Genomic DNA, 27,283 nt, shown 5'->3' on the forward strand with positions numbered 1-27,283 from the left:
ACTATAATATTGTTTTTGTATTGCCATAGACATATCATCTTTGGTAAACAATCTTATACAACTCAAAAACTTCCAGTTCGAATTTCGATTCAGATACATAAAAATGTTCAAAAAAAATATCTGTTGAATAACTAAATTTGAAATAGCGGGGTTCCTATTTGAAATACAGAAATTTGTATTGCCACAGGATCATCCATAAATGGTACAAGAAATTTCAAATATTTGAAAATATGGTCTTGAAGTCTATTTAAAAATTCACAAAAATTATAATTTGAATATAATATTAACTCAACTAAACTATAGAAACAGAGTGAGCAGTTGTAAAATAAACACACTGCGTATAATATGAATATTTTAGCTTACGCTTGTTTATTTATATAAACACGATTATAATAGGTATTTATTTATCTTTATCTAGTGTAGGGTAGAATGCTAGATACGCATTTCATGATGACATTTATGACCTTTATTGGTGAGTAATTCCATATGATTAATTTTTTAATAAAAAATATTACAACTGTTACGTTGTTATCGAGCGTGCAGCAGAACAAAGAATTGAGTAGTTCTAGCCGCGTGGAAAACGACTGTACACCTATAATAACATCAACTAAACTTGTATAATACGCACTGTGTGTTTTTAGAAGTGACTACTTATAGTTTACTTGCGTCCACAAAAAATTCAGTGGTCGACGATCGTCTCGTTTGCACGATGCTGCCGATGATGTTGCTGACACCACGATTACTGGTTACTGTGGCGGTGCTGTTGATGGTTGCTGACGGGGCGCGCGGACACAAGCCGCCGGGCAAAAAAATACCGCATCCCACAACACTTGTGGAGGTAACGTAACGCAGCTTTTTAGTGATTACGTAATTAAAGGTTCCGGGGGGAGGGGGGGGGGGGCAGTTTTCAAAATGTATAATAACACATAACTCTATAACCTAATTTTGTTTATTGTAACTTTATCAGAAAAATTTTTTTCGTCACAATTTTAGATTCCAAGAATAAACGAGATGTAGTGATTTTACAATATAATATGGGGGGGGGGGGGGGGGGTTCGATTTTTCATTTAAATTCGTCTCTGTTATCAACACAATTATATGGAACAGTGAAAATGCTTAAATCTTCTACGTCTATTTTTTTTTAATAGCAGATAAGGGTATCTACATGTTACTTTGGTCAGGGTGAAGAATAATTCAGATAAAACAATCAATCATAGTAAAAAAATACTAAATTAACGATATAAAATATAAATTTATTATAAAATAAACTTGGTAATAAAGTTGACACACCGTCTTCGCTGAAAATTTTCATTTTCAACACATCAGTTATAGTGGCTTATACAATTATAATTAATGTATTAATGTAATTAAACTGTACATTATTGCGTTATTTTTGTGAACGCAGTATTTTGTATCAGGCTTGTTTTCGATGTTATGTAGCAATTAAAAGTTAATCGCTTATATGGACTTATGTTACTGTGAAAATAATACGAGTGTACACTGTGTACAGCCTTCAAAAACTACACGAATTGTTTTTTGATTAATGACATTGGGTATATTTATCAGTAATTTGTAATGCTGTTTAATTCCGGGACTTAATTTTTGTCTTATACCGAATATATAAAATATAACTACATGGGTACATGACATGGAACAAATACTTAACATTAAAATTGAACGTACATAACTGTATAGTAACACAACCCGTCACTTTAACTTGTTGAAAAGGGTTAATTTATTTCAGCAATCTTCAAAAGCATACCTAAAATCATTATTATAAACACATAATAAAAACAATTTTCTGCACTCAAGAGTTATGATATGAATAAACAGAATATTTATGTAAATACTATATTTTAATATTTATGAAAAAAATAAAAATAGTAATGAATAATTTTTGGAGTAACACGTTTCCACCAAAAGTTTTCCTCTTTTCTACCAATATTCGTTTCGACTGTTATGGACGCGCACTTCGCGACTCCGCAACAAATAAAAATAACGATACGAAATTACTTTGGCTCAAAATCATATTTTTTATTTAATTATAATAGTGTTTTAATGAGAGAAATACTCTGGAATGGACTGTAATGGTAATGCGTTACTCAAAGACTGACTGTTACGTGTGCGAGTCCCCGCAAACGAGTTGGTCGTGTGACGTGTCAGTCTGTTTACAATTATATGTCTCTATTATTTTACTGCTAAATACACTAATACTAAAACATATATAGAATAATGTTACTGACAGTATTCAGTGGTCTTTAACACGACCAAAACAATTTCTATGATAGATATTTAAAAAATTACTCTGTGTTAAAAGCTGTAAACTAATATACAGCTTAATAAAGAAAATATTAAATTTCGTTTTAAAAAAATGGTCAAATGTAAAAACAAAATAATTTATTACATAAGTTTATTTAGAAGTAGGTATATAACTTTTAGTACAGTATATTATAGGGCATTTGAAAAGTTGCAAGGGAAACGCCGGATGGGGTAGCTAGTAACCATATAATATTATATAACATTGTACCGGTACCAAGGTCTTTAGTTTGTCTCTTCTTGGATAATATATTTATTGATGTTAATATGTATACATTAAACACACATATTCAATGTTATATAGTACGCTTATCGTATTTTATTATAATCGTACTTACCTCATACGTTGATTACATAATATATAGAACATACATGATATTTTATGTACTTACAATGTATACAACGGTAGGTACATTCTCAATTTCTACTACATTTATACTTACTTCCCAGTTTTGGAATGGCTGCCAGATGGTTACAACATAATTTTTTTTACGCAGTATTTTTATTGGGTGTTATTGAAATAATTTAGCAGTAATCTTCAAACATTAACCTAAAATTTTAAACACTTAATGAAAACAATTTTCCGCACTTACGAGTTATGATATGAATATACAAAATAATTATTTATACACTATATTTTAGTATAAAGATAATTATAATAATGAATGATATTTCAGGAGCCCGGGAAGACCGGTTCACGCGATCATGAAAGGACTGGCAGTTATGGTGTAAGTATATTAAATTCTCATTATATTTATACAAACGTTGCAGTTATAATAATGGTTTTTGCGTGATTATAACTTGCATTTTATTACCTACCTATTTTGCATACAGTACATTTTAGATAATTGCAAAGATATGTACCATTTTCAATACACAAAATTATTCATTACAATAAAATTGCATACTAATGTATTTATTTATTTTCGATGAATCTGTAATTTAATCGATTAAATTAAAATGAAATACAATCCGAGAAACTAAAAGAACAATTATTATAATAAATGATTTTTAAGGGGTCCCGGACGACCGGTACGCGTGGCAATGAAGGGACTGGCAGTTATGGTGTAAGTATATTAAATTCTCATTATATTTATACAAACGTTGCAGTTATAATAATAGGTTTTGCGTGATTATAACCTGCATTTTATTACCTATCTATTATGCATACAGTAAGTTTTAGAGAATTGCAAAGATATGTATCACTTTCAATACACAAAATTACTCATTACAATATCATTGCATACTAATTTATTTATTTATTTTCGATGAATTTGTAATTTAATCAATTAAATTAAATTGAAATATAAACTGAGAAATAAAAAATAACAACTATTATCTACTAACAATTTTCAGGTGCAAAATCATCCAGAGTTCGATTTTTCATCTGATCGCGAAAATACCCCAATTGAAGAGGTATTATCAGTTGCAGCTATTTGAGAGGTTACAACTTGCAGGTTACACAATGGGGCAGTGTTCACATATCCAAGTTGCTGCACAAGGGTGAACTCGGGATACATCATACAAAACTATAGAGTCCCCCCCCAACCGAAAATCTATATTTTGACTGGAAAATAGAATTTTTAAATATTTTTCATTTCATACATTGTCATGAACTTAGAGTTTTGGGTTTATATGAGAATTATCAGGTATACATACATAATAACACGAAAATGTATTATATTACCTATACTTTGTTCAGCGAGAGACCGCACCGCGCAACGACGAAAACTGGTTCCCCCACGCAACACCCTGCCAATGGGGAACCGGTTTCGATAGCATGGTGACGCAGAGGGTTGCGCAGAATCGGCGTGCACTCGCGGTGAACAGAGTATATAATTTGGTTTATTGTAACTATACCTACTGGACAACATTCTAATTCATAATGGTTTTGAACCTATGTAGTTGGTATACTGATAACGATTGGGAATGTTGTATTATTTATATTTAGTTTCGAAGTTAGAGCTCGTTGTTTTACGGTACTGGTTTTATGGGGAATAGTAAGTTCCTACACGAGAGTAGCAGCTAGACAATTACATACGTCAGTTGCTAGTTTGCTACAAATACGAAATATTTTGTAATGATATCCTTGCATTTGCCATAAACAAATTATTTTATCACAATGGTGACGATATATCTAATTAATAAAATCAAGTACAGTGTACAATAATTGTGCAAGTTAACTTTTGTTGTCGATTATTCAACACCCGTATATTATAGCTAGAATAAAATATGAATAATATTAATTATCGATGAGGTCGTTTGGGGGTAATGTTATTAATTATTGGACTTGAACCTAAAATCAATTTTTATGTAAACAATGTAAACGTTTTGCCACGTTTGATAATAATATGTAGATACTTATATTGTATAAAGATATTATATAATAATAAATACTTTTTCATGATTTTCAGGAATGGAAAGACTCCTCAGTTTTCCTCAGCATTTTCGACGAATTGGTAGGTATATATTATATACTCAATTCGTTATATTGAATACTCTTACTTAAATTACATTTTTATTCAAATTAGATGCTTTTTATTAAATAAAGATCTTTTTAATCAACTAGGATTTTTGAGACAAGACAACTTGACTTTTTTTATTCAAATTCGATTTTTTAAATATATTTTTATATATTGGTATACATATATTTTTTTTATCTAAAATGTTTTACTTAACGTATATTTAACCTCTATTTTTCAAAAGTATTTAAATATGTATGTAGATGTTAAAGAATACCTACATTTATATTATATTAGTATATTAGTGTTTTCTATTATGGAATTATTATAATTATATTATAATAATCAGTTAATGAATGTAAATTATTTTATATTTAAATAGTTGTTAATTAATTAATATTTTGTTTTTTAATTTATTGTATCTATGTAAAGACTTATGATTACAAAATGAAATAGTTTTATTAAAAACTTGTACAATTAATGCCAATTAGGTAAAGAACTTATCGAACTACTTGATCTCATTTCCAAGCAAAAGTTTTAGAATTACACAACAATTAATTAAAGTACAAATATTAGAAATTAGTATCATAAAAAATGCTCAATACCTATACGAAATAGGCACATCATAAATTGATTCTCAGTATATTTTTTAAGCCTTAGTATAAAATATAAATGTATAATAACACAAATTGTATTACCTAATTGGTATATTGTTACTTTACCGAACAGTTTTATTATTTTACATGCATATATATTCTTAACTAAATTATATAGGTAATTAGTATTTAGTAATTCAAATAAACAAAAACTTTACAATTACTTTTCCATAGATCGACAATCCGAAGAGGACGCCAGTAGGAACTATTGAACAGTTAATGCAAACTGCTCTCTTCAACCTGAAACCTAGATATTTAGTGGTCACATTTGAACAGATTATACAGAGGACATGTGTTATATATTTACATACATCTGTAATAAATACCACAATAATATAGGTGCGAATACGGGGCGATCGTTTGTGCTTGGTTAGTGCTTTTTATCCCATCGTTAGTGCTTAATCCCTTCAAAAGTTATTCGCATTTCATAAATTGGGATGTGGGGGACATGCCATTATCCCTTCCCCCCATTTTGAGCCAGTAGAAACTCTCAAGATTCCTTTAAAAGCTCTCTAACGATTAATGCCATCTGCTCTCGTTAACAAGAAGGTAATGATACCCAGATATTTAGTGGTCACATTTGAACTGATTATAAACTGATTCTCAATATATTTTAGATTATAAGCTGAGCGAGGAAGCTAGTGGTTTTACAATGGTTTTTATTTCCCAACCTACTGTACACAGGGCTGCATTTAGGGGGGGGGGGCAACATTTTGTGGTCAGAAATTTGTTTACTTGTATATTATTAAAATTTTAAAATTTTAATTATTTTAATAACAGTATCATATTATATAATTTAGTATAATAGTATTATATATATAGTATTATGCTGTTTGAAATTTATTTAATTAATATTAATTTGCATAGTTTTATATAATTTTATTTTAATTATTCATGAAGTACCTACTTAAATATGTTAAAAAAAACACTTATATTATGAATTATTAGCAAGGTTTAAGTGACGTAAATTCAAATGTATCATTGCGGAGAGAGGATCAAGCAATTCCCAAACAATATTTTTTAAAAAAAGCACACATTGTAAAACAAATAATCTTTTCTGTGTTTAAAATCTAAAAGGTTAATGAGGATCTATCTCCCATATTTTCCGCTGGTAGGCCCCTTAAGGAGGGAGCAATTTTTTTTCATATAATAGATATTGTGCTGTCACCCGATGAGTTAGGTTAAGTTATTAGTATTCATCAAACAGAATCCTATTATCAATTTTTATTCATCTATAATGTAAACTATTTTTCGCGCATTATGATATGGGAACGCAACATATTATGTATAAAGTTATTTTTTTTTATTGTAGACAAACAGTGGACAATTGTAGTGTTAAAATGTAACAGTCGCTGCTACTTTTTACAGTGCTTCATGAAGTCAGAACTGACAGTAATTATAGTTTCTACGGCTACTATAGTTCGTAAATTAGCAGTGATTTGAACACACTGCTACTATTAAAGTACCATACGGCCCTAAATTCATTCCAATAGACCTTATAATTAGTAATATCGAGATACTGTGAAGTGTGAATGAGAAAGGTGAAAAAAGTGAATATTAAAAACTAGCAGTTACAACTGTAACCTTATACCATGATTTCGTAATTGTTAATCTGTATTTAAAACACAAGTGTTATAAAAGTATCTGTTAGTTGCAATCACTGCTATTTTCATGGTTTATATTTCACAGTAGCATTTTCATACTGTAATAATTAATATTTTTTACAGCTTAACACCACTAGTGAACAACCTCAGAATCCGGAGGTTGCAACCATATCCACCACGATTACGGCAGACGCTCCGTTGATGGACGAGCTAACTAAGTGGAAGGTAAATTCATTTTTAGTGTTCACATCACGGTTATCTACTCAGGTTGGAAGACGAGATAAGAATTGTGGCCCCAAAACGGTGTTTTGATGAACTAAAGCGCTAGTAGTCACGGGACCATAATAATAATTATATTATATTGTTATGGACGGGAATTTACAAAATGTAAAATTTTTTCGTCATGTAAAAATTTAAATATTATTTGTAAACAAGGTTATGGCGAAATAAAATTGTGGAAGAGTTAGTGGGACAATCGCCCACTTGAAATTTTGTTTTATGCAGTTATTTATAACGGTGGTGGTGAGGTATAAAGAACATTACAAACTACAATATTATAGTATTTATTTTACTATTAATTGATTTTGATTTTTTTTTTCTATAGTGGCTAAATAAAGATTGATGATCAAAATACAAACAAAATAGGTACATTAAATTACTTGATTAGAAAATGTCAGTACCTTTATTTTAATAATTTAATTAATCTACAAATCAATGATAATTAGTTCCCAGAAATAAAATACATACATTAAACTATATTATAATTTCATCACACTGTTTCTAAAATTTAATTTTCCTATTATTTATACTATATCTCTCAATTATACAGAGACAACAAATGTAAGTGTAATTGTCTTTACGTATCTGTATAATATATTAAGAGGATGTCAGCGCAATATTTATTTTCTTTCAGACCACGAGCAACATAGCTAAAACGCTTTTACCTAAATCGTTTTTTTATGATTTTGAGATCTTAAAGTAAAATTACCTATACGAAAATTATAGAGAATAATATTTTTAAAGGTATGACATAATATCAGTTTAATTTTTTTTATCATTTGACTTTGTATTCGACTATCAAATAAAAATAAAAATTTGTTATTTAAAGATGTTAAAAATATTTAGACAAATCGATGTATCATACCCTCAAAAATATTATTCTCTATCGTTTTTGTAATAGGTTAATTTACTTGAAAATTATTCGAAAAAAAAAAACGATTTTGCGTAAATGTGTTTTGTCTATATGTTGCCCATAAGCCAGACTGAGAAAACAAACAGTGTGCTGACACCCTCTTAATTAATAAGTATAAAAATCAGGAATTGTCACAGTGGCGTGCTCAAGGGCATGATGATGATTGGGGTTAACCCCCCCCCCGTTGTCTTTTTTTTACCGACCTACAAACAAACACGTATTAGTTATTACAGCTGTTAAGAGTCATTCATTTTTCTAAATTATTAATTTAAATCATTGAGTCAACAAGCTTGAAATTTAATACGAGGCTCCTAATATATACATACAATGGCAGTGGGAAAATATTAAAAATACAGTCAAAATTTTTTTTTATAAGCATTTAGTTCGAATTTTGACAAATTACGTAAAAATCACGAAAATGTGCAAATTATTTTGAATTAGAAATTCATAAAAATTTTATCTAACAATCTTGTAATATTTTCTATTTTGTAGTTAAAAATATATATACATTATTATATTAATAATAACAATATAAGTATAATATAAAATATCCTAGGCTGTCAAACCGTCTCTGCTCAGAACCGTTTTTTGCACACATAATATATTTAATTGAATTCAAATTTACAGTCACCCACTTGCATACTGTACAACAGAGCGATTTCCACTTACCCGCTTTTTTCGTTTATTAAAAAAAAAAAATGTTGTCCAGCATTTTAAATTTCTGGGCACGTTACTGGGAATTGGAACATGTTCATAGAGTATCGTTTTGCTTACTGATTAAAATACTAAATATCTAATTGTTTATGTTTACTTAATAATGAAATGACTTAGCTTTTAAAATTAAATAAAATAACTACCCATACACTAATATACAATTATACAAAGGCTCAACAATATTTAATAGTAATTAGTACATGAAAACAATGTTACTAATACGAAAAAATACGTAAAAACCATTATATAAACAAGTGTTTGTAATCACTTATTCATTAACCAATGGTCCCGTGACAGGCAACGCTGTTAGTTCGCATGCACGCCACGCGGGCCAAAATTCGCTGTAGAGAATTATACGCCGATTCCCAACCTGAGTAGATAACTGTGGTTCATATATTATGTATAGGTACAGCTTACACAGGGGACAGTTTTCGCGTTTAGTTGCTACACAGTAGTGGACTGGGGAAACATTTCGGACTAAGGAACATATATTTTGACCGACCATAGTAATTTTTTCAATCTAATCATCTTAAAACCCGAATATACCAATCTTTTGAGTACGAAGATACGTTTTATAGTAGAAAAAATGTTTTTGATTTTCTACTTCGGTATATTTTCTGGAAGTAAAATGAATCTAGTTGGTACTTTTGGAGAATCAAAAGCAAAAAATTTCAAAAACAATCTTTGACAAAATCGGATTTTTTTGGTTTAACTCAGCAATTTATAACTGTAGTCTGTAGATACATTAAATTTTCACCAAATGTTCATACATACATATTTTCCATATATGATAAAATTTTTGTTATTGCCTTTTATATTTGTCGGTTTATAGTACTGCTGGAATAGCTATCAAGTGAAATTTTACAGCGAAGAACTTGTTTTGATGCAAAATACCGATATCATTAATCGATAAAATCCATGACTGGGTGTGAAAACTATGTCAAGTGTTGGAAAGTCATGTGTTAGAAAGTCAAGTGTTATAAATTTAAGTCTCATAAGAGTCATGTGTTATAAAACGGATTTCTCATAAAAATCATGTGTTATAATATAATATTATTAGAGTACCTACATACATACATGTTCCTTATCGTTTAATCGTTTTAGCTAAATGTTATCTTTATTTGTTATCGGGGCGGCGTGGTGATGCACAATTATATCGTGCAAGAGGCAGTTAAGTTAAAGTTTTTGTATAATTTAATGAAAATGGAATTAAGTTTGACCGTCACTCCATCCATTCATGAGAAGCGTGATACATTGGATATTAATGGCTATTTATATATATTCAATAGACAATATCAACGAAAAATTGACGATAATCTTGTATTTTATTAGATTTGTCGATGCGGAGCACGGATACAGACTATCATAAAAAATAATATTCATATAATTGATCCAAAAGGTAAGCCTTTTTCAACTAATGATCATTCTCATGGGCCAGACCCACAATATTTACAAATAAAAAAGTTAAACAAGGCGTCAAACGAAAAGCCGATGAAACAAATGATACTGCTTCAAATATTTATCAAGAATCTATAATGTCAGCGTCTGTCGCAACTTCTTCACTAATTTCTAAAAACTCGGTTAGATGTTTAATTAAACGACGGAGAATGGGTAAGGAGTGTAAAGAGCCAAAATCAATTTCTGAAATTATTATTCCCGAAAACCTTCAACATACATTAGAGATTAGACAATAAATTGTTTTTAATTAAGTCATTTTATCGTAAAAATGATTATGTCATGATATTTACTACAATAGAAAATTGTTTGATTTTAAAAAATGCGTCATTTTGGGTAATGGACTGCACATTTAAATCTTGTCCTGCATTATTTAATCAATTATTTGTTATTCGTGGATCAGTGGAAAGAGGAAATAACAGAACGGTTGTTCCATTAGTTTATGCGTTAATGACTTCAAGAGATGAAGATTTATATATTCAGTTGTTCAAAAATATTAATAACTTTGCAGCTGAAAATTAAATAAATTTTGAAGAAAATTCAAATTTGGAAATAATTACTGATTTTGAGTTAGCATCAATAAATGCAATAAATGAAGTGTTTAATTTCGCAACACATTCAGCATGTCTTTTTCATTTTACACAATCAATTTACCGAAAAATTCAAAATGTTGGTCTTAGCAATAAGTACCTAAATGACGATGATTTTAATCTTCTTGCTCGTCAAATACCAGCTTTGGCATTTCTTCCTGTTAATATGGTACGTGATGCTTGGAGTAATTTAAAAATGCAATTTAGCAATTACGAAAATGAACAACAACTTGTATCATATTTTGATGAGAACTATATTAATGGTAAAATTATAATGCGATATCGCAATAATAGAACACCGAAAAGAAATGAACCAATTTTCCCTCCTGAAATGTGATCCGTTTCATCAAGGACATTAACCGGAACTCCAAGAACTTCAAACTCTGCAGAAGGATGGTATAATAAAATTCACCGTCTTCTTACAACTCACCCTGGTAACTTTTATTATTAATTATTTTTAATTATATTGTGTAACATAATTAAAATTTATTTTATTTAAGGTCTATACAGATTTATCCGAGGAATACAAAAAGAGCGGAAAGAAACAGAAGTAACCGTAGACGCTTATTAACAAACTCAACGTCCATTTCCAAAAATACAAACGACCAAAATATCCGACTACAAAATATATGTAAACGATTAGAACAGAACCCTGGCTATGATATAAAATAATTTCTTAAAGCAATTGCTTCAAATTTTAAATTTTAAACATTTTTACAATTATTCCTTTTTTTTAAATTGTTTAACATTAACATTTTAATTCACACATAATATATAGTTAATTCAATTTTTTAAATCTACTGTAATTTTTATAATACGTCATAACTTTTATGACATATGATTTTTATGAGAAATATATTTTATAACATTTGATTTTTATGACACTTAATATTATAATATCTGACCTTATAACACATGACTTTCTAACACTAGACCTAGATTCGAAAACTATAATATACGATTAGAATTTTTTTATTATTTGGCTTTATGTAATAATCACAGAATAACCAGAAGGCTCACTTTTTCAGAATTAAATGGGTTCTTATGAGGGATAGATTTGCAACACCTGTTGGGATATTAGTGTAGCCTATTTTAGAAACCTAAAATCGACTAATGTAACGTTTCCTGATCTCTAGCTTTAATGCTTTATGATATGAAAATACGAAATATTTATATATTCAGTCTATGTAGGAGACTGCTGGAGTACAGATATTAATAATGAATAATATGTTTTAGGAACCATCCACCTGGAGTTTTAATAAAACCTCACGTCGTACACAGTTTAAGGTATGTACATCCATGGTTTATTAACAGTTACATTTTTTTCTTAACGATGAATAAACTAAATAGATAGTCACTAATAATTTAACATTGATAAAAAACTACCTTAACATCAAATGTACGTAACTATAGTAACTATGTGCTGTTATCAAACGCTTATTAAAAATATATCAGAATAAAAATATATTATAAATAATTATTTTGTCGGGTGGTACTTCTGAGTACCCTCCCTTATGTGTCAGTCTCGTTATGTAAATAATGTCTTAAATCTAAATTACTTATTGTTCAGATTGTGTATAGATTGTAATTAAATATATTTTTAATAATAAAAAAAAAAAAGAATTAACGAGGCAGTAATAATTTATTTACCGTTAATCTTTGAACAGAAATCTAAAATAAATTTTTAAATCTAAATATAATGATTTTCTGCACTTATACATTATGAACAATTGATATTTATATTGTATACATTTCTAGTAAAATTATAATATTATGAATAATTTTTAAGCATTAGCATTTTACTGATTTTCTATGTATCCCGTCGGACAAATCTAACTGTGACTCATTATTACATGGCACTATAAGTGTTTTTATTCTATTAAAAATATATTTACTTAGTTTGTGTACATTGTAAATATGCCGTCGATGTACTAATAACAATTGTTATTTAGTAACTATATGATTTTTTTACCTAAACATACTTTGTTTTTTAGGGATTTCAAAGAATTGACAGACTTTTAGTGCAAGCAATTACTTATTAAAATACTACGATACGATAGCTTATAGGAACTAATAATTATTCTACTTCAATTTTAATTACTTAGAACACTAAAATATTATATTAAGCATAGAAAAAAATTGTATAATTATTAACTATTAAAAATGTTATGTTTTTGTCCTTAATTCGTCCTCAGACACCGGGAGCAACTGTGGAACATAATTTCGAGGAAAAGAAATTGCAGACCACCAAAAATCTCGGACAACCGCAGTTACCAGCTGAAAATTAATGAAGAAATTCTGAAATCAAAGTAGTTCAATTAGATTAGTTGAATCGGGATTTTATGTACAGGTTTCACGGGGTGCAGTTTTCCCTTGTGGTTGCCACACAAGGGTGACTAAGGCAACGTTTCAATCCCCAAATCTATATGTATATTGACCGGTCCCATTTATTAGTTTTACCAAAACACTTAAAAACGTAATTGTATAATTAATACAAATTTTATTTACCTATTGTTACTTTAACGGAAAATTTATGAGGAATTTTTAGTTTTATGCAGTTTATTATTGTTTTTAAGTCATATTTAGCTTGAATAAATAAATAAGAATATGAATACTTTTAGTGTTAACATTATTATTATATTGATTTGCTTTATTTTCGGTTTATTATTTAAATCTACAAACTAAAAAATGGTGGGCATGTGGTCATCACTCTACTGTAGGGTAAGTTAAATGTGGGTTAGGGGATGTTGTTAAATTTGAACAAAAAATCGGAGAAATTAACTACCTAGTAAAATGAGCGTTGAATGAACCATTCAACACTTATTTCTTATAAAAATGTGCGTATTGATACATAATATATAAATGTGAAAAAACAGTTAGAGGACATTTAAAGGACAGTACCTACATTAATTAATTCTTTTATCGACTTGAACGGAGAGACAATTATACAATCAATAATCAAAAATACTTTAATTTTAATTATTCTTATTACAAAAACAAACATCTTATTAAGTATAAAAAAAATGATAAATGAACGAAAACGATTCTGGGTCTACAATGATGCACCCAGTATACAAAAAAAATATAACTAAAGAAAAACATTGGCATTTAGTCATGTTTTTACAAGGTTAGTCTTAAAATCTAAAGTATCGGTTCGTAACCAAGTGGATGATATTGTATGTCATCACGAGTCCGTATGGCTGAAATTGTGAAACAATTTAATTTAAACATTATAGGGCACGATTAGTATTTACAATACATGCTGATGTCTGACAAGTAGCATAAAATAATAATTATATATATTATATTTACGGAATATAGGATTAAAATCAAAACCAAAACTGGTTTATCACAACTCATAAGCTAATGTGTATAGGTTATTAAAGATTCACGGTGGAAATTGAAGATTTTTTTAATTAGATAAATAATATAGGTTTTATTTTATCACCCATCTCGCTGTGTTCGCAATCTACTGCTGGTAGATTGCCTACCTGATAATATACTGTTAACTGTTCACATAACCATAAGCGAGTTATACGGGCAACGTCACGCGGGATGGCTAAAAATTTAAAAATAATATGATTTGGCTTCCATATGCATACCCAAAAGGACTTAGGGGCCTCGCTATGGCATTGATTTAAGGAGAATCATTTAGGCAATTTCTAATCTCGTCGTCACCACCCGAGATCTATGTGTTAGTCATAAATGATTTTTAGTGAGTGTGGCGTCCATGCGGGTCAATTGTAGCGATACGGAGGGCTCTCGCTCGCACTCGCACGCACATGTCAGAATGTAATATTGTGATCATGAAAAGTTTTTTATTGTTCACTCAAACATACGATTCTAATTTCAATAATACATCGCAACGACTACCTCGATTTGCATTCTGACAAAATATTCTTTTTTTCCACAACATGTACGAGAGATCGATCGAGGCACATTTTTAAAATTGTATTTAGTTGGTTAAATATTTAAGTTGGAAATTCTGATTTTTTTTTGAATTTTTTACAATTTTTATTGCAATTTAAATTACAAAAATTAAAAATGTGGCTCAATTGTTCCCTTGTTTATATTACGGACAGTCTGAATATTTTTTCAGAATGAAAATCGTGATAATTTTCGACACATTTCGTTGGAATTAGAAACAGTAGTTTTTGACAAAAAAAATACGTGGTAGTGAGGCCCCTTAATTAATCAACATATTTCCCGGGCAATGCCGTCTTATACAGCAAGTATTATTATTATGTCACAAGTTAAAATAATGATCAGTCTTAGTTTTTTTTTATATAAAACTATGTTTGTTTCAGATCTAATTTAATGATTCTAGTAACACAAAAATCACATAGACAACAATCAAGCAAACATATATGATAATAATATTATAAAATAACTTAGGTAATATATGTTTTGCATTCAATAAAATGAGTTACAAGAATAAATATAAAGTAAACACAATCACCAACGGTATGGTGTACGAAATGTGCAATCGCCAATAAATCGTACATTTCAATTAATCTGAATGTAATTAATGGTATCTGTTTTGTTTTTACCTGTCATGTAGCTGACTATGACACCGACGAAGACTAATACAAATGTGCCCAATAATGAGTAGTACATATACGTTATCGAGTACAACATTGTCAGTATATCGCTGAAAATTAAAATTTAAAATTTTAACACACTAGAATAATTATTATTATCATTGCTTTTATATGATTTATATTATAATATAAATAATATAATATGCAATGCTATATCAACGATCAAATTTCAGATCAAACAAATTATGTTAACAGTGTTTATGCGAAAGACTGTTCATCTATGCTTATTCTTCACTTAAATTACACATCGAGATTTATAAAGTAGAAGTACCTTATAATACATCAGAATATGTATAGTTTGTATAATAATACAGTTATGCGTACTCTGTGGAGGACGAATCGACTTCAGGCGTCGACAGGACACTGGAAATTTCGTCGTGGGTTTTATTCAAAAAGCTCATTTTGTATTGATTATACTGGATATCAAAAATCGGCTCAATGTGTGGCGAGAACGTCGTATTCGTACACCCTTCAGTGGACACTGGCAGATAATTAGGTTCTTTGGCGATAGATAACGATCCAAGTACAATAAACAGGGTCATCAAATGACTAGATATCATACCAGCAGCAGCACCCTGTTTAATTAAAAAACATATATATGTTAATTCAGAAATATTAAAAATTAAACTGCACCTATAATGTCTATTGTACACCTAATGTGTAGGATTAAAATAGTTTTGTAGATGGCTCTAAATTATACAATGCAATAATATATATTTTTACCGATTTTAGTTAAAAATGTATACTCTCAATTTTATTGACATAAAATATTAGAACCAATATAATATTTTATTAGAGTATTACTTGCTAAGTGTAGAAACAATTATTTACCTATATTATAAACTATCATACTATATCTAAAGTCTAAACACCGTGAATTTATACCTAAATTATTGTTGAGTTCATTAAATAATTATGCTTAACCAAAAATGAAAGTAATCTTAAGTTATAACTTATATAAGTGTGAATTAAACTATAGGTACAAAAGTAGCTTAAATACGTAGGAACATGCAGCTTAAATGTCACGATCATTGTCAAGGCACAATTTTATCTGAATAATTAGCGCATACTACATGTACCTACATATTTTTTTAAAACGCAATATTGTGATAACGATTGAGGTATTAGGGTTAAGATTGTGTTTGTTTTATGGAATAATTTAACATTTTTAAATTGACTGATTCAAAAATTGCGTTTCTTTATTTTAAATTTCCCTACCTATGTTTTATCTATGTACCTACTAAAAATTGTTTTAAATGCTTATAAATGTTATGAGTCATAACGTATGACCATAAAATTGTATTTATACTCTATTCAAGCAAATATTATAAATTATATTGATATAACAAAGAAATAGTTTATAGTTAATAAGAAAATACCTTTTTATTTTGTTTCAATAAATGTCTCATGTACTCACTTTCCAGTTCGTTGATGGGAAAAACATAGCTAAAACAAAAACTCCTAAAAGAGGTCCACTAGTTGCGGACGTCATTAGCTGAGAAGCATCAATAACACCTGAAGATTGTGCAACAATAAACGCAACACCCATAACTATAAAACCAGTAATTACACCTAAACATAAATAAATATCATAAGCAATATGCCGATATATATAATTATTGTTTTATTTTAAATTACGATACTAATTTTTTAAATTGTAAAACGTATTTTTGGTTAGCTACCTAATAGTAGTTTCTTATAAAATAACTCAAAGGTTAGATTAGTAGGTACACCAGATTCACGACTTACCTATGCTTTTAATGCACCATAATTGCTTCTTTTCACTTGCCCCTTTGAATATTGGTATTTGAGAGACAAAATCTTCCCAAGCAACAGTAGAGATTGAATTTAAGTTGGACACTATACTGTAAATCAAAGTTCCGATATTGGACACGTAGGGAGAAATATAATAGGTAGTCATGAGTAACATTAAGACAAATTAAATTGATTTACCTGAGTCCACTGTTGAATAAGCTGGCCAATACGAGTCCCATGAAACCCGGCAAAAAGTAAAATCTGTCTTCAATGTAAAAAGGTATGATCTCGTCGATCTCCGATATGTACCCAAGTGCTCGAGGATCGCAATCAGCGTACACCGTGAATATTACCATACCGACAATCCACGAAAGACTGAAGAGGAATATCGTCAACGGTATGGTCAGCCACAAAGCCCTAGGCAAATGTTACGAATTTGGAGAAATGCCCTAACCAAACATAAACATTTGGTTGCCATTTCGAATATAAAAACGGTTCGCATTTAATTACTTTTCAACTTGTTTCTGAGATTCCATACTAAAATAGCGTTGAACGATATTTTGTTGGCATCCGAACATCGAAAGCGTCATGAACAGCTGACCAAGAGTGGCGGACACCGTCGATACACGAAGCGTGGGGTCTATGTTGAAACTGAAATAACACAAAATGGTGATCGTTATAAACCGGTCTTATGGATTCAGGTGATTGGTTATTTACACGTACTTGAAAAAGTCCAGCCTGTCCCGTTCCTTGGTCACTTCGAATACATTTAGTGGACCTTTAGCTATAAAGAATCCGTGAATAATGATCACTATGCTGCAACCGATCATCACTAAACTCTGTACGGCGTCTGCAAGGATAGCTGATCTCAGACCTCCCTAGAACAACGATCACAGAATTAAAAATATTTATTTAGTACAAAATATATTGTAAGACATTATTTTTTAATTTAAGCTGTTGCTTACGTATGTAACGATGATGTAGTATCCCATAATATAAAATCTCATCCAGGGAAAGATAAAATTACTTATAATCTAATATTAGTTATAGACTATAGTAAAATTTATATTTCAGTACATGTATTTAAAAATTCCCAACGAGAAAATTTCCTATTTCTTATTTATAGATCTACATTTTTATTAGTAGGTACTACACCTTCACTGTTTAAAAATATTTAAAAATGATATTTAAAAAAAAAAAATAATAACACAATAGGTACCTACTAGATTAGTTCAAAATATACTTCGAGTGTAAACAGTCGATTTTGGCTAACTTGTAAAATTATAATTATATATCATTTGATATTTTTATAACTTTCAAATACTATACTCATTCATTAAGAGGACGCCACACCCGTATGTGTTGTCTCCGTCTTACAAACGCGTAACATACCAAATTTACCCTCAGAAATTCAAGTTTTATGCCGTTTCCAAACAGCAGTGGTCGTTGTCCGCAACCGCCGACCGTCGCCGTCACCCGCACGCGCCACCGTAGAGCAGGCCCGCCGACCGTCACCGTCACCCGCACGCGCCACCGTCGAACCAATTACCTGCAACTGTTATTGCCGCCGCTGTAGGACGCGCTGTCATCGCAGCCACCACTCCGCGCCGCAACTAGTACGTGCACCTAGGAACCAGTGTTGTCGAGGACGAATCAACGCCCGATAGCCACATCCTATACACCCGCCAAACACCACCAACCGAGTCGGCTGTTTTGGTCTGGGGTATTCAACTGCTCGATCCATCAACCCTACGGCACCCACGTGAGTCATACCACTCATCAAATAACCAACGTATCGAATATTTGTATATTCGCTCAATGAGCAAATTATATAAAAAGAAAATATTGTAAAAACCATTTAAAATTCTATACCGAAATATCTGTAGCTCGAAGAGCACTTGTCAAAATAAAAGAAAAATTGTATAACATAAATAAACTGTTTTGACTATTTTACGTAAGAATAAAGAACCATCATTCAATCACACAAAACAAACTGTGTTCTGCACTCTTACATAACTTAATGGCTAATGGATAGGGTTGCTATTCGTCCCGGTGTTAACGGCATGTCCTGGTGTCCCGGCAGGTCATTAAGTTTGTCCCGATTAATAGAAGCCGAGGGAAAATAACTTTAGTACTATATTAATTAATAATAACACATAACATAATGTCGTATACTGGATCATGATATGATTATCTTATTGAGTTAGGGAAAGGATGAATGAACATACTGAACGAGGTATAATAGTGTGTAGAATTAATTTTGATTTAACTAGTAAGGAATTTTATGAAAATATTAATAATATTATAATTCTATTGAAAGAAATTCATTCAAACGAAAAGCATAAATATTAGTAATAACTAATAAGTATTAGTAAGGAACAGTGTTGGGAATAGATAAATAAAAAATTATCTAGATAAGATAAGATAATTTTAACAAAATAAAATCTAAATAAAAATAAAGATAACATAAATGAAGTTTATCTAGATAAATATAATTTTTTTACACTTATTTTTATCGTTTTTTAGTATTTTTGTAATATTAGATTTATATCAATATAATGACATAATATTTATAATAACAACGAATTAAGCCTTTGAAATACAGTTCTACGAAGTTAATTTTAATTTATTTTTAAAATGGATGGGAAAATAAACCTATAACTAATTAATTTTAATATGCTTATTATGGTTAGTAGAGAACGATGTAAAGTGCAAGCCCACATGCAGGTTCTCGTATTATCGTAATATTTTTGTTGGCAATAATAACAAGAAATATATTCTTCTAATTTTATAAATAATTTAAATTATATTAGAATTTTAGTAATATTGGTTTTATAATTTTGTAGGGGCATTATAATATTTATCTAGATAAGCCCATTTTTTATCTAAGCTAAACATTAGATAAATTGTAACATAATTATCTATAGATACTTTAAAAGATAATTTATTTCAAAAAATCTTATCTAGATAATTCCCAACACTGATTGTCATTCCTTAGTAAGGAATGACAATAGTAGTAAGTTAATGTAAAAAAAAATGTATTGGCTAATAAATATTTAAATAAAAAAGTGGGCAAGTGGATGTAGCTCTGCTGAACAGTAGGTTACAAGTGTTCACTGTAATGGATGGTATTTAATTTGAATTCAATGATATAATATGATAATATCACTGTATACGAAAAACGATTCCGAGCGGAGACGGTTTGTTAGTCTAGGATATTTTATATTATACTTACACTAGCTCTCCGAGCGTCGCTGGGGGAGACCCCCAAACCCCCCGAGTTGGCGAAGAGTTTTAACCGATGTCGGAAGCTGCAGTGGTCTTTTGGTCTGGTCGTCGGTCTCGAGCCGGTTGGTGTGTGATAAGGAGGTCTGGTGATAAGGAACTGTAATAAGGTTAGGACCACCCCGGTTCTACGTGGTAGCCCGGGTTATGCCGCCGAAATTCGAAATTCCGTGAAAAAATCATTTAGCCGCCGCGATTTTTTTGGTGTCTAGCAGGTCAGCACCTCAGTTATCCGGGTAGGCAATCCGAATTCGTCGGATAGCGGACAATGTAGGACGGCTGGGTCACGGTATCAGGTATGCAATCAAACTGCGTCGGATCGCTGACAACGTTCTTTATTGCCGCCGAAAACCACCAAAAAAACATATTGTGTATACCTACCTATGATATATGAACTAATAAATACATACATATCAATATAATATTACAGTTGTCAGGTGAGTTGAGGTAATCAAATAGCCACTTTCTTATTTTGGTAATTCATAATTTAATGTAGCATACAAATACTGCTACAGTTACTATATAATATATATTAATAAATAAATAGATTCTCTTCAAGTCATATAGTATACATGTAGGTTAGTTATTAATTTGATTTTATGCTCATAATTAAACATATACCTATAGTATAGTCGACTCGACTCGATCTAGGATATTTTATTATATAATTAATATTTATACGTTTATTTATTATAATATATACATGTGCCTACCTATAGACCGATACAGTGGCTATATCGTGTATATTTATGCCAAATCAAATATATAAATACCAATATAAGGAAGCCACGGCGTGCCGAGTAGGTAAAAGGACAAAAGGCAGTCAAATATAATATAATAATAACGCAATTTATTGAATCAAAAACAATCAATAAAAAAAATCGAACTTTTCGACTCATGTATTTATGCCTGTATATAGTAATACCTACGCGACGTAAAGTGGTAAAACTCGACTTTTCTAGAAAATTATCGATAAACACGCGCGACGGCGGCACTCGGTTTGCACGTTATCTCCGCCGGGAACAAAGTACGACCGCGCGTAGCCTGTAAATTTAGCGGGGAACGCGAATAAGGTCTGAGCGAGGACGCAAGAAGTCCTCAAAGGGGGTAAAGATTGATATCTTCATACATAAACTAAATTATTTATATCAATAAAATATATAAGTTTTTATCTTTAAATATAAATACAAACATTCTTCGGAAATATACCTTTTTTTTCTGATATATAATATTACAAAGCAGAGGCCTGTGGGAGACAGCCCATTGAATTTTTTCATTGGTCGTCTCAAAAATCGCCAAGGGAGCGCCACAAAAGAGATCCGTTTTCCCTCATTCTCCTCTATAGCAGTACGAAAAATCGCCAGAGAAGCGCCCTCGGGTTTCTGCTTTATATAGTTAGAGAAGAAGAAGAGAAGATTATCATAATTATACGTAATTACATTCATAATTCACTATAGGTAGTTTACATTTATGGCTTTATGATGTGTTAAATTAATTTGAATTACTCGGGTATAACTATAATCTCTCGCCGGTCATAATTTACGTATCGTATGTTTACCTGGGCCAAAATATTGTAATTCGTTTGTACATAAGTGGCCGATAATCGTTTACGCTTCAACTTATCGACTATAGAACTGTACATGTTTACAACAAAATATACCTGTTGCAAAGTACCTACATAAGTTGTACATTAAATATTACAGGATCGATGTATATATTCTGAATAAACTTAAACTTTTGACAACATTGTTATAATTCACACATACTATAATACAATTAGGTTAGGTCTTCTAGTTCTATTGTTAAATACGCTGATACGCAAATTATGTAAGTACTATCATATTGGACGTAAGTGGGTTAACTTGGATGACGCACAAACGATGCATAACTCAAAAATTGAACGATGTGCAAAAGTCATACATAAAAGGTCAAAATTAACAACAGTGATATACGGTCCCTATGATGCATAATAAATCTACAACATCATATATATTTTGTAATTTGTTTGGTATAGTGTTAGATTAAAAATAAGTTATTTAGTAATAATAAAAATTGTTCTCACCAATACTGTGAAAACAATGGAAATCGATGTAATTAAGATTATTGAAAACCAATAAGGCAAACCCATCACAGTTTTTAAGGCGACGCATGGTGTGAAAACTGTTACGCCAAGGTTCTGTATACTTCTAATAAAATATGTAGCAGACGCCAGCCTCCTCACAAGTCTTGATTTGAATCGCATATCTAAGTACTATGAATAGGCAAAAATAAGAATTTGTAAAGATATAGGTATAGGTACATGATATGACGAATATGATAATAATTATGATACGTATTACGTATAGTTAGATAGACAGGCACTTCAAGAATAATGTCATTTGTATTTTATGATAACAGTAAATAATGATTTAGTGCAACAGACTAAAATATACTATATAAATATTTAAAAAAGTTGTATTCGTTGGTGTCTCAAAACAATCTTTTAAATATTACGTCTTATAATATTTTAAGCTTCATACGGCTTAAATTTATCTAAGACTCACCTGATAAACTGAAGTAATTCCGAGATTGAAATATACCGGTAGGAAAAAATATAAAACCAAAGGAAATGCTAGGGACATTCCGTACAGGGTTTCCCACATTCCACTTCCTCTATAGTAAAATTCGGACGGATACCCTATACAAAATAAAACGTTTTAATTAATGTAAAATAACATAAAATAATTTGTCTTATTATAAAAGATAAATAGATTTTTAAGATCAACTGCTTATTAAATAAATTATATTGTTATAGTACTTCGTGAATAACTAGAAATTAGTGGAATAACATATTTTATATAACTTATTTTAAAAATAAAAATTGAAGTAGGTAGTAGTTGTATTTAGGTACCAACTTAATACTTTTAATAAAATATTATCATAGGATTAAAATCCTTAGGTTAGTATTATGAAATGAATGACGTTTATAATATAATTTATGACTAAACAATAAAATGATATTAATAGCAATATTATCGTGTTAGTCAAATAAGATAAAATATGTATAATATGCTATACAAATAATTTAAAATTGACTTTTTTTTAGGTTATTTTAGTATGGAAAAATTTTCGTTGACATTTTTCCATAATTTTTTTATTTGGTTAAATGTATATTTGTATGAATAAATATTATTTATATATGACACATTCACTAGGTTTATGTTGACGTGAAATTTGAACGTTTATGAAGGTATATTCTGCTATAGTATTATAATATATAATGATTAATAATATTATGTAGGTAGGTACTATAATGATGAAATAACGTGTAAGTACATATTATGAAAATAATAGTTAACTTTAATATCAGATAAAACTTAAGAATGTAACCTGGTGTGGCGCAGTGTTTTGGCCTCAGTCATGAACGTGTTCTGAGACCAAGCATCAGCAGGTGTCACTAGTTCCCGGATGGGTGACCACCAAGGATTTAGTAACAAATCCTCGCCACATAAACACGTATTTTGATATTACTCCCTACAGTTAAAACAGGCTAATAACCATGCAGACATGATGCCTTTCAATAATAGGTAATAATACAAAAAAAACTTAAGGTGGTACTTATGAACGGAAAACATATTTACCAAGGAAGACTTTGACACCCAGAAATCCACGTGTAATGGATAGAAGCATCGCTCCCATCGAAACCGACCCTTTCGACGCGAACACATAGTTCGCTTTCGTCTGTTCTTTGGGGCCGGTTATTTTACTATAAATTAATACTGCGAATGACAATGCAATCAGCAGTAGAAATACTGCATAATCGAATATAATACTTTGCATATTTTATCACAATTTCTCTGGAAAAAAAAAAATGTAAAATAAAATAAAATTATAATATTCTTATAAAATACGTGCAATTTATTAAGTTTTTATGCATATTTAGTACAAATTGAATGGTATATGAGCCTACAAAATATATATAAGCCTGCAATTATTATTATAGCTAAGCATGAATAATTGTTCAATATTATATATTCAAATATTCAATAAACATATTATGTATACGTTATTTTTCAAGAAGGTACTACAAATATTAGTCACATTTATAACTTTTTGAGTTAAACAAAATTAAATAATACAAGTATTTGGTAAATACCTATCTATATATTTTAGATTCTGATCGGGGCGATGAATATATCGATTATAGTATACCTAATGATGTGTTTTTTTTATTATTATTATTTGTGTCTGTGTACACGATAAATGGTCGAAATAATGCTTCGATTTTCAACTACAGTATCTTGTTCGCTGAGAATTTTAAAACCTTTTAGTATAAAGTATATATTCAAATATCTGTTGCACTTCGTCCTGTTCGGTCGTGTAACAGTTATACGTTTCTCTTATCGCTCTTCTCGCTCGTGTGTATTTTGTTAGTATTTTAAACTTTTCATACAAAATCCTATAATGCCTGTATGCAATGGCTGCTCTTCAAATATTGTAACGGACCCGTCAGTCAACTGTACAGATTGTAATTTGACTTGGCAATTGGCATACATGTCTTCTGGTCAGCGCCGAGAGCTGGAAACATGCCTAAATATAATATATATTATGTATAATATGTGTGTGTGTGTGTGTGTGTGTGTGTCAATCTGTCGATGTACCTAACTATACTACACGACTACAACTATAGCTGCTTACTGCAGCAATGGTGATTGGCGAATCGATTTATAAAATAAAAACACAATAACCCTCAACTGATTAAATTAACTAATATAATAAATTATTATTATTTTTATTATTATTAATAATATTTCTATCGAAAGACGTATTTTCAGGGCACCCATTAAGTATATTGTTACAATAATTTACGTAGGTATATAATATACGGTACCTTCGAACGTTGACGAACAAAAAAAGAAAACCACACAACGAACAAGACCGGTCGATACTCGACAATCTACTCTGCTTCCGTCGTTCGGTCGAAGACGATGGTGATGATTGTTCGGATGAAAGATTCTGATATTTTCTTTTATATTAGGTAGGTAAGTATAATATGACTATGACTGCCGTATTATTCAGCTGTATGTTGTTTACAACAAACGCGCTAAATCTTCTGCAGCGCATATATTATATTACGGATAATGATGGATATCGTCGGTTCGTAAATGAAATGTAATAAGTACTGTTTACCGCGTTTTCCGGTCGTCAAAAAATAATAGTTACATTAATAACATCTGATTGTTAAAGTTTAAAAAAAAAAAAAACGTAAAACGAAACGTAACGAATCGGAATCGCGGTGTACAAGAGTCGAACGAACGACTGTGAACGGTTTAATATTTTACGATATGAAATAGGTAATATAATATTTATACGTTTAGTATTATTATCGTGGACCATATAATATATAAATTGTTGTGACAATGAGTGGCATGAGTACGCAACGAAATGTCAATGTCAGACAGCCTAATGATATACCACTCGAATAAACTTATAGTTTTTAGCAACTATATTATATTTTATAATATTAAAGTTCATATTTTTTAAAATTTTGTTTTATCGATCTTATAAGCATTGGCTTCTATAATTTTCATTAGAATTTAGTAGGGTGGTTAAGGTTGGTTGAGGAACACGGGTATGCGGGGCTAAGACACTATTATCATATCCGGGAACTAGCAACTCCAGCCTACGCTTGACCTCAGAACACGTTCGTGACTGAATAAGCCAACCATTGAGCCACACCAGGCCTCCGAATAATATTTTTGGGTCTGCCTGTATAGTGTATAAGTATTACATAATTTGAATTCAGATATTATCTAAATATTACTAATTATTAAAACTAAATACTGATTATATTTACGTATATCATGTGTTGTTACGTCCCCACTGTCGTCGATATATATGTTACAGTCAAAGTGTATAATCGGGAATTGTAATACAGTGCCCGGGCATTGTGCACAATGCTCGTCATATTTGGACAAAGCTGAATCTGATTTTCATTTGGTTACTTTGCCCGGGCATTGTGTACAGTGCTTAATTATCTGTAGGCAACGTAAAATTTATCGCGATTCCGCGTCTGTATAAGCTATAATTTTTCTTCATCGTTACTTTATTCGTCACTTAACGAAGTATGTTTTACTTAAACCATTTACACACAAGCGTGCAGAAAAAGTTGCCTATATATTACTTGATATTTTTACTACATTTGGAGCTCCGTGTATCTCCGTGTATCATTATGTCGGTAGAGAATTTGTTAACAAGGTTATTGAAGAGTTATGAAGTATGTGGAAAGAACTGAAAATCGTACATGGAAAGCCACGGCATTCACAAAGCCAGTGCTCCGTTGAAAGGGTGTAGAAAATATGCTTGCCACCGGGTTCACAGATAATAAAACTGATAAATAATTGAAATTCGTTCAATTTATGAAAAACAGAAGTTTACAAAATGGAATTAAGTGTTTTCCTTATTAGGCTATGTTTGGTACACGGGCAAAAATAGGTCTGAAATCTACTTCTCTACCAGAAAGTATTGTGCATAAACTAAATCTGATAAAGATTTAGAAACCACGCTTATTTCTATAAAGACCACTCATGAAATAAATGCTGAGAAACAAAACGAAAAACTATGTATTTTTAAATTATAAACAAAAACTGTTTTTGGCGGTAAAGTGGAAAACC

The 27,283-nt window shown here is 30.3% G+C and overlaps 2 protein-coding genes across 9 annotated transcripts; one reads left to right on the forward strand and one right to left on the reverse strand.

The window, feature by feature from the left end:
• Nucleotides 1–538: 538 nt before the first annotated feature.
• On the forward strand, nt 539–13,603 carry LOC132952277 (uncharacterized). Of its 3 annotated transcripts, XM_061024535.1 has the most exons (8): nt 539–838; nt 2,994–3,044; nt 3,333–3,383; nt 3,673–3,732; nt 4,731–4,775; nt 7,162–7,263; nt 12,226–12,276; nt 13,185–13,603. In XM_061024535.1, exons 1-8 carry the CDS (start codon nt 710–712, stop codon nt 13,275–13,277), a joined length of 582 nt encoding a protein of 193 aa, XP_060880518.1. In that variant the 5' UTR covers nt 539–709; the 3' UTR covers nt 13,278–13,603. The 3 variants fall into 3 exon arrangements, with proteins under 3 accessions (XP_060880518.1, XP_060880520.1, XP_060880519.1); XM_061024537.1 differs by lacking the exons at nt 3,333–3,383; nt 3,673–3,732; XM_061024536.1 differs by lacking the exons at nt 7,162–7,263; nt 12,226–12,276; nt 13,185–13,603 and adding an exon at nt 5,609–6,124.
• On the reverse strand, nt 13,150–25,923 carry LOC132952276 (sodium-coupled monocarboxylate transporter 2-like). 6 transcript variants are annotated; one of them, XM_061024531.1, is made up of 13 exons: nt 25,501–25,923; nt 24,766–25,187; nt 24,251–24,466; nt 23,174–23,307; nt 22,693–22,881; nt 18,069–18,223; nt 17,856–17,996; nt 17,544–17,762; nt 17,340–17,455; nt 17,008–17,162; nt 15,915–16,165; nt 15,540–15,640; nt 13,599–14,189 (listed from the first exon to the last, which is right to left on the reverse strand). In XM_061024531.1, the coding sequence occupies exons 3-13, from the start codon at nt 24,447–24,449 to the stop codon at nt 14,131–14,133; spliced, it is 1,719 nt and encodes a 572-aa protein (XP_060880514.1). In that variant the 5' UTR covers nt 24,450–24,466; nt 24,766–25,187; nt 25,501–25,923; the 3' UTR covers nt 13,599–14,130. The 6 variants fall into 6 exon arrangements, with proteins under 6 accessions (XP_060880516.1, XP_060880514.1, XP_060880515.1 ...); XM_061024532.1 differs by having other exon boundaries at nt 24,822–25,199; XM_061024530.1 differs by having other exon boundaries at nt 24,766–25,199.
• Between the last annotated feature and the right edge of the window lie 1,360 nt (nt 25,924–27,283).

Source organism: Metopolophium dirhodum, chromosome 9 (assembly GCF_019925205.1).
Source record: "Metopolophium dirhodum isolate CAU chromosome 9, ASM1992520v1, whole genome shotgun sequence".
Classification (NCBI taxonomy): domain Eukaryota; kingdom Metazoa; phylum Arthropoda; class Insecta; order Hemiptera; family Aphididae; genus Metopolophium; species Metopolophium dirhodum.